At 45.0% G+C, this 10884-nt stretch overlaps 1 protein-coding gene across 13 annotated transcripts in view; it reads left to right on the forward strand.

Moving 5' to 3' along the window:
* The window catches only part of NUGGC (nuclear GTPase, germinal center associated), a 47668-nt gene extending 38176 nt beyond the window's left edge, over window positions 1–9492 (forward strand). For 5 of the 13 annotated variants that reach the window (XM_029201934.1, XM_029201936.1, XM_029201935.1 and 2 more), the window contains 6 exons: window positions 807–948; window positions 2118–2226; window positions 3293–3429; window positions 3813–3860; window positions 5454–5544; window positions 8948–9492. In XM_029201934.1, the coding sequence (XP_029057767.1) occupies window positions 807–948; window positions 2118–2226; window positions 3293–3429; window positions 3813–3860; window positions 5454–5544; window positions 8948–9093 (673 nt within the window). In that variant the 3' untranslated portion in view covers window positions 9094–9492. Of the gene's footprint in view, window positions 1–806; window positions 949–2117; window positions 2227–3292; window positions 3430–3812; window positions 3861–5412; window positions 5545–8947 lie in introns of all 13 variants that reach the window. The other 8 variants (XM_029201942.1, XM_029201941.1, XR_003790705.1 and 5 more) reach the window with 7 other exon arrangements.
* Window positions 9493–10884: the final 1392 nt, after the last annotated feature.

The following is a 10884-nucleotide window of genomic DNA, read 5'->3' on the forward strand; positions in this document are numbered from 1 at the left end:
ACCTACGCTCACCCACCCGTTTTACACATCTGTAGGGTAAACTCCAAATTCCTTGGAACGGCCTTCAAGACATTCCACCTGCTTCCAACTGGCCTTTCCCATCTCTCCCCACCCCCCTGTCAGTGTCAACCCCTGGCTTTAACCAGCCTGAGGACAGCAAAGAGCAACTGAGATGTACCAGGGACTTGTGCTAAGCACTTTGCATGCATCATGTCATCACATCCTCCCCATAACCCTCTGAGGTGGCTCTGGTCTTCTTACAAGTGAACACACTGCCATTCGGAGGAATCGTATAGTTTTCCCAGGGTCACCCGGCTCATAAGAAGAGAGCTAGGACTTCAAGCCTCTGCCCTCTCCTCTACTCACCTGATGCTTCTTATTCCTGGGATGTCCTGAAACCTAGTTCACTATGTCGTCCCTGTGGAGAATGCCTCCTCCTTCTTTTCACATCCCTAAATCTTATCCATCTTTTAAGGTGTAGTTCGTCCCACCCTTTCAAGTGGGAACACCTGGGCAGCAGAAAGACTATGAGTTTTGAGGTTAAACAGATCAGTGCCCAAGGTCTGGCCCTGCTACTTACTAGCTGTGTGACTTTGAACACGTTAGCTACCGTCTCTGAACCTCAGCTTTCTCATCTGTAAAATGGACATCATTGCACGGACTTCATTATAGGAATTTTGTAACTGTTAGATTTCGTCCTCCTTCTCTTAAAAATGAGTAAAAGAATACCAGCTAGTTTCCTCTTTGTTTTCACCCCACAATAGCCACCGTTGTCTCTTAACATTTTATCGTGCTTTCCCCTGTAGGTCTGGGAAGCCCAGTGATGGCTCAGCTCTGATGCCCCACATAGATGCTTTTAAGCGCTCTCTGCAGGAGAAGATGACGGAAATTGGGATAAGAAATGGCTGGAAATATGATAGCTATAAAAAGAGTTTCCTGATCCAGGAGGTAAGATCCTTATAAAGTGAAGGGGGCAGCGAGGTTGGGTAGTGGTTTTCTTCCCAGCAGGATTTTGGAGGTTGCCTGTCTTTTCCCACCTGTTTCCCTGGAGTGTCCAGGGTCTGGGTGGACCTTATAGCAGGTACTGTGGGATACAGAACATAGTGGGATGGGGCAAAGAGAAGCGGTTCTGAGTCTGCTACAGACGTAGCAAGTTTTGTCCCACTGAGAAGAAAGGAAGAGTAAATGCTGAGATTGTCAAGTAGCCCCAGTTCCCAAGAAGAATCTTCAAAGAATCCTTAGAAGTATAAACATTTGAACCCACTTGTAACGTCCTCACTGAGTTCTTTATCATTTTTGCCAATATCATGAAGTATTATCCACAGTGGTGAAGTTTAAAGAAGTGTCTTTTTTTGCAGATCGTTTTTTAGTTTTGAGGCCTCAAGACTCTTGTCTGTGACTCATTTGCTTAGTCCAGGCTGCCTTAGTCTGTTTGGGCTGCTGTAACAAATACCATAGACCAGGCAGCTTACAAACAGCAGAAATTTACTTCTCACAGTGCTGGAACTGCAAGTATAAGATCAAGGCGCAGGCAGATTTGGTGTCCGGTTGGGCCTGCTTCCTGGTTCACGGGTGGCCATCTTTTTGCTGTGTGCTTACATGGCAGACGGGGCAGAGGAGCTCTCTGGGGTCCTGTCTATAAGGGGAATCATCCCAATTGGGAGGGCTCCCTCCTTAAGACCTAGTCACCTCCAAAGGCCCCACCTCCTAATGCCATCACATTGGGGTTTAAGATTTCAACAGAAGAATCTGGGGGAACGTGACTATTCAGTCCCCAGCACAGGCCCATCCCAAATTACAGGGTAACACTAGAGAAATCGCCTGTGCCTCCCCCGCCCTCCCCCAAATGCCCCATCCCAGCAGCTTGCATGCACCCGAGTTCAACTCTGCAAATAGTTATCGAGTTTTCTGAGGTGCCCGGCACTGCGGGAAGCACTTGGGGACATAAAAGTGCTTCAGATAAAGTTCCTGCTTGTGAGGAGTTCACAGTGGCGGAGACGAGTGAACAGCCAACGATAATACAGGGCAGAGGAGGCGGTGGCCGTACACCGGGAACCCCTGCCCTGCTTCTATTAAGGGATTGTCACAAATGGCTTTTTGTTAACGTGGATTCTCAGATAAGCGCCATCCTGGGAGGCCTGGAGGGACACATCCTCAGAAGGAAGAGGAGGATTTATGAGTCTCTCAGCACCTCTGTTCAGAACGACCTGAAGCCCTGTTACGAAGGTGGGCCCCCGAGAGTAATTTTTCCACCTCCTCCTCCTGGGTCTGTCGGCTCCTTTAGCATCCTAGTCTGCTGCTCCCCCTTCAAAGTATTTGTCCTCCTGTGTCCTGAGTCCCCATAACACTCCTGCTCTACAAATTAAAACCAAACAATTGCAAGGGTGTGGGGAGAGGTCAGTCATGACCCATTTCTATCTGTGTGTTTCTAGTTCTTTCTGTCCACCCTTTATCTAGACACCTTGCTTCTCCTCTCCGTGCTGCATCTCAGCTAATTAAACTAAAAATCCATTATCCAATTCTCATCCTTATTTTCTTTAAGTATTTGTAAACTCACTTTCCAACTTTTTCTGGGTTTGGTGGTCCCACTGTTTTTTTTTTCTGGGGTGGGCGGGTGAGTTTGGAATTTTGGAAGCTCCTGCTTAATTCACTCATTAGATTTTCAACATGAAAATGATCTAAATATTGAGTTAGTGTTTTGTATCATGTTATTCTATTTCCACGGTGTAGAAAATGGTGCTACATGTATGAATATATATAAGTGTATGTAGGTAGGTATGTATAATACATATGTGTATGTGTGTATAGTTTGTTTGCTTGTCTTTTTTTTAATGTGCTTTTTAAATTTATTTTGTATTTTTAAAATAAATTTATTTATTTATTTTTGGCTGCGTTGGGTCTTCGTTGCTGCGCGCAGGCTTTCTGTAGTTGCGGTGAGCGGGGGCCACTCTTCATTGTGGTGTACGGGCTTCTTATGGCAGTGGCTTCTCTTGTTGCGGAGCACGGGCTCTAGGCGTCCGGGCTTCACTAGTTGTAGCACGTGGGCTTCAGTAGTTGTGGCTCGTGGGCTCTAGAGCACAGGCTTAGTAGTTGTGGCGCACTGGCTTAGTTGCTCTGCGGCATGTGGGATCTTCCCAGACCAGGGCTTGAACCCGTGTCCCCTGCATTGGCAGGTAGATTCTTAACCACTGCACCACCAGGGAGGTCCCTGTTTGCTTGTCTGTCTTTCTGATGCTAAAGGTCTCTAAGCAAGTCCTTGCTGTGCTGTGACTGTGACTATCATTTTTGCCAGAGGCAGCTCAGATCACGGGCAAAAAAGCATGTGAAAGAATGAAAGATGTCCTCAGAAGAGGGCTGGACCAGCAGGTGGACGAGGGCATGTTCGAACGGGCTCAAGAAAGGATGCAGCACCAATTTCACCAGCTGAAGGTATTTGACATCCATGGTTTGAATTCCAGTCCCAAAGAGGCTCCTGGGGGAGCACAGGAAGCAGGCACAGAAGACAGAAGAAGTAGTAGTTGTTTGGGCCCAAATAGAGCCGGATGCCTTCTCTAGAGAGGGCCCAACTGATGGCCATGATTCTGGGGAGGGGGCCAGCCTCCACTGCCACCACATGCTGGCTCGGGCTTCTCTCTGAGACCGTGGCTTCAGAAATGCAGCCCCTCCAGCTCTCTCCTGCCTCTTTCCTCTTTACTGAGTCATCACTAGGACAACTGTAATATCTAGAGGGGATACTAAGCTCTTCACAAACATGAGTTCATTGAATCCCCAGCAACTCTGTGAAGTATACTCTTATTGTTCCCATTTTACAGATGAGAAAACGGAGGCAAAGAGAGGTGTATCAAGAGGTCACACAGCTAGTAAGTTACAGAGCGGGGATTTGGGACCAGGTAACCTGGCTCCAGCAATAGCATAATCTTAAGACAGATTTTTTTTTTAAATGAGGGAAAATGACTTGTCTACATAAAATACCAATAGATAAATGCCAGTCAACTACTATAGGTCAGTCTGTTACAGTCCCTGGCATAGATTTAGGTGTGACGCTGTCTATCTCAGAAGACAGTTCCTAACAGTTTCCTCAAACCTAAGTGCTTCTGTCAAGTATGCTTGGATGATCTTATCCCAGCCCTGGGTCTCTTAGCTAGCCAACCCCTCCCCAAGTAATATAAATTCTTTGTTTTAGTCCAAGGTACTGCTGGCTGACCCACCCCCCCACCCCAGGCCCCAAGCCAATAGGGTTTCCAAATTCATCAGCCTCAGTCCAGGCTTAGCTGACTCTCTCCCAACCTCCTGAGGACCCCGGCTCCTTGCTATTTCCGTCCACCTCTGAACCAGCCTGCTTCCTGAAACCTGCTTCTGCACAGTCTCCTCTCCCCGCATCACCACGGTTATGGAAAATACATTTCTCCACAATACAAGGCATGTAATATCTCTTGGACCAGGCCAAGAGGTATCTCATTTACCAGGCGTGGTTTAGTTTCCATCATTTAACATATTACCACCGACTACAAATACCTGCAGAAAATTTGCCAAACTCTACAGCTGCCAATCCCCACTGAATGTATAAAAACCGGCCCTTAAGGTGCCCAAGAAAACAATTCCACGGAAAAATGATTAGCATGTTGAGCATGTACAAATGCATCTTAAGTGACAGCCATGCAGGAAAGGGAAACTGGGCAAGACCACAGAGGGTTCCCATTCTCTGATCTGACAAACAAGGAAGCTGAGGCCAAGGGCATGAGGTACTAGAACAAGGTTCACAGATGCAGCCGAGATTGGAGCTTTGGGTTCCCAGCCTGGTGCATTGAAGAAAAGACCATAAGACTTGGAGTCAGGAGATGCAGGTTCAAAACTAGGCTCTGTCAGGCTAGTGGAGAGTCCAGTGTTTTTCAATGGGAGGCAAGGGATGCTTAGAAGAGGAAAACTGGTTTAGTTGATAGAACGACTGAGAGTAGCAAGAAGACATTTCTCAGGTAGTTGGAAAGTTATATATTAATGGTGTATTATGAAATGCAGGAGGTCAAGAAACATTTACGCAGTGACTAAATGCATGATAGGACAGTGGGACGGTGACCCTCTCTTTGCCTCTTTTTCTGTCTCTGCGGTGGCTGTTCTCCCCCCACCACGCCTCTGTGACTCCTCGTTACTCCTGATTTGGTCGTTCAGCATCAGAGGTACAATTTCCACGAGTCTAGGAAAGGAGATACAAAGGCAGGTGGGACCCCTCAGAAATGTTGTCCTGATGACTCTGGTCACCCAGGGTATTCTCAAGCGGTCCACCCTTGGACCTGACTTTGAAAAATGTGCCAAAATGCAAACTTTGAAAAAGTTGCCAAAAGACAACCCCAGTCGCTAACACTCTCTGGCTGGGGGATTGGGTGGGGTCCCTTTCATGAGATTCCTTTCCCTTAGGCTGTGCCCTCCTAACAGAATGACCGTCCTTTGTCGTGTAGAATGGAATCACGGAGAAGGTGAAGGGCAGCGTCACCACCATGCTGACCCTTGCTTCGTCCCAGGGGGATGGGCTCTACAAGGAGCTTGCAGGTAAATACATACAACCTTTGCATAAAGGGTGATGATGCCACACCCCTACCCCCCAAACTGTGGTTGCTCTTTGCTGGATTTAAAGAAATTAAGTTAGGAAGAATTTCTAGGGCAAGGGATGGAGATGATAAGAACATGACTGACCCCTCCTTTGCTGAGCACCCAGCTGAGACCAAGCATTATATTCGGGTTTTGTGTACAACGTCTCACCACATTCTTACATTCCCCCTCAGGGGCAGGCATTCTTGCTCCATTTTGCAGATGCAGAAACTTAGATAATGTGCTGAGGATCCATAGCTGGAAAGCGGCAAAGTCAAATCCATACCTCTGTCCTGGTGTCTCCATAAACCCATTCTTTTAGATTGATATCTTCCCATGAGAAGCCTCATTTTCTGGTTGTGGTGGAGAAGGTTTGTTTTCATCCACCAGGAAGAGGGGATGCAGCACCAGGGGCATATGGTACAGGCAACCATCTCCCCTTCACACCATGGGCTCCACCAGGTCCCCTGGTGTAAACTGGAAAGTGTAAACTGGTGCAAACAGCAACTGGGCAATTTCTAGCAAAATTAAAAACGTGCACATCCTTTGGCCCAGCAATCCTTCTTCTCGGCATTTATCCTCTGATATCCTCATACATGGCAGAGTGGCACGTGCAAGGTTATTCAGGGCAGCATTGTTCATGGTGTCAAGACCTCAAAGATCCATCCATAGACTTAGGGGTCGTGATGGTTAAGCTCACTTAGCTACACCACTAGTAGAGGACCTTGCAACTGGTTAAAAAAAAAAAGCAGCTTTATATGTAGCTTACTGTAAGAAACAAGCTCCAAGATATATAGTAAAGTAAAAAAAAAAAAAAAGCATGTAATATGTTGCCATTTGTGAGAGAAAAAAAGGAAAAGCATATGTTCATGTCTGTATATGCAGAAAAATCTCCATGGGATACACAGCAACTGGTCACACTGGTTGTCTCTAAGGAGGGGAACTGGAGGCTGGAGAATGGGGAAGGCAGAGACTCGCTTTGCACTGAGTCTTTTAGGTTTTAAACTATGTGCACAGTTGCCTGCTTGGGGAAAAAAAGAGCTGCTGCCTTTGGTGAGTCCATCAGGGTGAAAGTGGTCAGGGCTATTTCCAAAGAAAAAGCCACAATTTCCGCTTCTAAAGATCTGTCCTGCACTTAACGTATTTCTTTGGAAATCATTGTTCTCTCCGAATTCTGGCTGGTGAGACGGCCATCTAACCTGTTCCTAGTGGTCTCTGGGAAGGAGCTACGACACCCTTGCACTGCAATTTATCCATCTTTCCCATGACCATCTGTCTTGAACCTGTTTTAAGATTAGAGTCACCCAATCGTGTCTTCTTTTAAGAACCCCCCCCCGCCCCGCCCCACTCGAAGTGGTCAAAGGTCTTCCGACTCTCCAGGTCTCACAGACAGAAAATGCTCCCCTGAGTTTGATGTAAATTACTCTTTGCCATAATTTAAGACCGTCTCCTTTTCTTCCCGTCACCAGCGAATATACACTATGTAGGGAGTACTGTGCCAGGTACCAAAGAGGTCTGAAACAGTGCCTGCTCTGAGTCTTAGCTGGTTGTTAAGACAAGATGTGCAAGACTGTAAATCACAATAGCAGATCATATGCATTCAGTCTCCAAGAAACCACAGCCCCCTCCTAGGCGCTGGGCAGTGTTCTAGGTACTGAGGACACAGCAGTGACCAATACAGACAAAAATCTCCACCTTCATGGAGCTTACAGCCCAGAGGGCAGAAGGTAGGCAGGAAGCAGAATAAATAAAGTGTGTGGCAAGCCGAAGAGCGATACATGCTATGGAGAAAAATAAAGCAGGGAAGGAGAGAGAGACGTCCCGGAGGAGGGGCCAGGGTGGCCAGGGAAGGTCTCACTGGAAATGTGACATTTATACAAAAACCTGAGGGAGGGGATGCACTTGGGCACCAGACTGTTATTCCCACAGTGCAGAAGACAGTGGTTATTCAGGGCTGGGACACTGGGGTAGCTTCAAGTAAGCTGGGCCCTAGAATGGAGCCTGGAAGGATAAATACGATTTAAGAGGCAGTGAGGAAATGGGAGACCTTCTAGACTCAGGAGAAAGACAAATAGACTCAGGGTTCTGACTCCCTTCTTTTTTTTTTTTTGCGGTACGCGGGCCTCTCACTGCTGTGGCCTCTCCCGTTGTGGAGCACAGGCTCTGGACGCACAGGCTCAGTGGCCGTGGCTCACGGGCCCAGCCGCTCCGTGGCATGTGGGATCTTCCCGGACTGGGGCATGAACCCACGTCCCCTGCATCGGCAGGCGGACTCTCAACCACTGCGCCACCAGGGAAGCCCCTGACTCCCTTCTTGGTCAAGGTCTTGGCTCCCCATCACTGGCCAGCTCAGGGTGGGTGGGTCTGAGTCATGATGCGGGGCATATAGAGCCAAGGGCGATGGAGAGGCTTTCAGGAGCAATGCCAGAGCCAACCCCAAGGTCAGTCTGAAGTGTCCCTTCAAAGAGGACTGTGTTTGTCAGGGTTCTCCAAAGAAACAGAACCAATAGAATGTATACGTATGTCCATACATAGAGAGAGAAAGAGATCATTTTAAGGGATTGGCTCATGCAACTATGGCAGTTTTGTGCATCCAAAATCTGATAAGGGAGGCCAGCAGGCTGGAGATACAAGAAAGACTTGCAGTTCAAGTCCAAAAGCAGTCTGCTGGAGAATTAATTCCCTCTTGCTCAGGGGAGACCAGCCTTTTGTTTTAGTCAGATCTTCATCTGATCAGATGAGGCCCACCCACATTGCAGAGGGCAATCTGCTTTACTCAGAGTCCACTGATTTAAATGTAAAGCTCATCCAAAAATATACTGACAGAAACATCCAGAATAATGTTTGACCAAATATCTGGGCACCACAGCTCAGACAAGTGGACACATAAAATTAACCATCAAAAGGATACCATTTGATTGCAGATCATGGGCTAAGAGCCTGAGATGCCAAAAGTAAGAGCAGATTCCCTTAGAACGGGCACAGCTGTGGGGAGAGAGATCGGAAAAGGAGAGAGATGCCTGGAAAAGACTTGGGGGAGGTTTTGTGTGGGGTGTGCTTTGTATCTCCTTCCACTGAGCACTTATGAGGCCTTTGTAAAGACTCAGTGATTTCCCAGACCTTTTTTATGGGTAGGTTTGTGTTTATTTTCAAGGTGCCCCCTATGCTGAGATAAGCCTTAAGATAAGAGCAAGAATGCCTGGTTTGATCGAGCTATTTATAAAACATATTGACTGAACTGTCTGAGCTCTAAGCTCCATTCTCAAGCTCAGATTCTGGGACAGGTGACCGAGGTCAGAACAGGATTCTCGGGACGTTTCTGAAAAGGACTAACTCCTAATGCTTACTTTCTGCTCTTCTGTAGACGTCAAAAGTGAATGCAAGGAGATGGAGAAGCTGCACAGGAGCCTGAGGGAGGTTGCTGAGAATGCACTGCTGCGTAGGGGCATGCAAGATTTCCTTCTGAGAATGTCCCCCAGCAAATCTGGCCCCCCCAAAACATGGATTTAATTCTTGGGGCTTAGCACCATGGAATACAAACCTGGAGGCAAATAATCAGATTTACTACTGTTTGTTAAAACCTAATAAAGAACACCTCCCAATTTTGGGGGCTTTATAGACAACTCAGTATATTGTTACTTCTGTCATAAGCTGAGTATGAAGCAACATCATTTCATTTTTCTACTATTGCCAGAAAGAGTCATCTTGAAACCCTCACGAAAGTCTAAAGCTTTAGGGACAAGAAACTTGTGCTTTACTGGAGAAAAATAGCTAAACAGCGAAAAACTTATATGTGGAATCTAAAATATGATACAAATGAACTTACTTATGGAACAGAAACAGACTCACAGACATAGAAAACAAACTCATGGTTACCAAAGGGGAAATGGGGTGGGGAGGGGTACATTAGGAGTTTGAGATTAGCAGGTACAAAGTACTAGATGTAAAAAGGATAAACAACAAGGTCCTACTGTATAGTACAGGGAGCTATATTCAATATCTTGTAATAAACTATAATGGAAAGAATATGAAAAAATATATATATATAACTGAATTGCTTTACTGTACACCAGAAACTAACAAAACATTGTATATCAACTATAGTTTAATAAAAAGCAAACACCAAAAATAAACATTGAAAAACTTAAATATAGTGGGAAAAAATTGCAAAATAAAGCTTTAGGGACCCAATTCTATTTGCCCTTTTAATACTGATGAGACTTTCGGGTAAGGAGGTAACATTGTGCCATGGAAACAACATGGGTTGTTCTGTGGGTTGAGAGCCAGACAGATAAGAGACCTGGCTTTACCACTTCTCAGGATTGTTATCTAAAATGAGCACTTCTCAAACATTTTGATCTCAGGACCCCACTCTTAAAAATTATCGAGAACCTTAAAGAGCTTTTTTGATGTGGGTTATATTGGTTGATATATACTGTACTCAAAGTTAAAACCAAGAAAAATTGTAAATAATTATTTACTAATTCATTTTAAAATGACAATAATAAACCCGCTACATGCTTTCATAAATAACATATTTTTATGAAAAAAAGTTTTCAAAAAAATTTAGTGAAGAAGAGTGACATTATTTTACACTTTTGCAAATCTCTTTATTCTCTGGCTTAATAGAAGACAGCTGGATTCCCTTATCTGTCTCTGCATTCAATCTGTTGCAATCTTTTTGGACAATGCATATGAAAAAAATACAGTCTCACAGATACAGAGGTGGAATACGGAAGAGTCTTTTAAAAGACTCTTAGGTCATTTCTGGGTATCTTCTTTGATACTACAGTCTTGACAAGTGGTAGTTTCTTAAAGGTTAGTTGCAGTGTGGAATCTGAAATCATACAGGTGAATTTTTTTTTATATCCTGTTACATTAAAATACATTTCTATCTCATATTCTGAATGTATCTTTTACCAATTGTGGTGTCAGGCACTGGTCATTTTGAAAACATTCATTCATTAAGCAGATCTTCCAAATGTTGACATTTCACTATATAATACTAAAAATCATATGTGTTGATATCTCCACCAACTTCACCAGGAAAGTTTTGAAGTATTGGGAATCTGTCAAGCTCGTGGTGGAAGATACAAGTTTTATAAATATCCATTTTCCCCTAAAAGTTCAGCTTATCATTGGCAACAAATACTGTCAGTTGTTTTCTTTGAAGCGATAGTTTCATTTTGTTCATTTTCGAGAAAATGTCCACCATATAACTAAGTATGATTAACCATAGTTTGTCTGTCAAATGCCGTTTCAAACAAAAATGATGTTCCATGAAAATACTGTCAAGTTCAA

Source organism: Monodon monoceros, unplaced genomic scaffold (assembly GCF_005190385.1).
Source record: "Monodon monoceros isolate NGI ecotype Baffin Bay Population unplaced genomic scaffold, NGI_Narwhal_1 Super_Scaffold_5, whole genome shotgun sequence".
NCBI lineage: Eukaryota > Metazoa > Chordata > Mammalia > Artiodactyla > Monodontidae > Monodon > Monodon monoceros.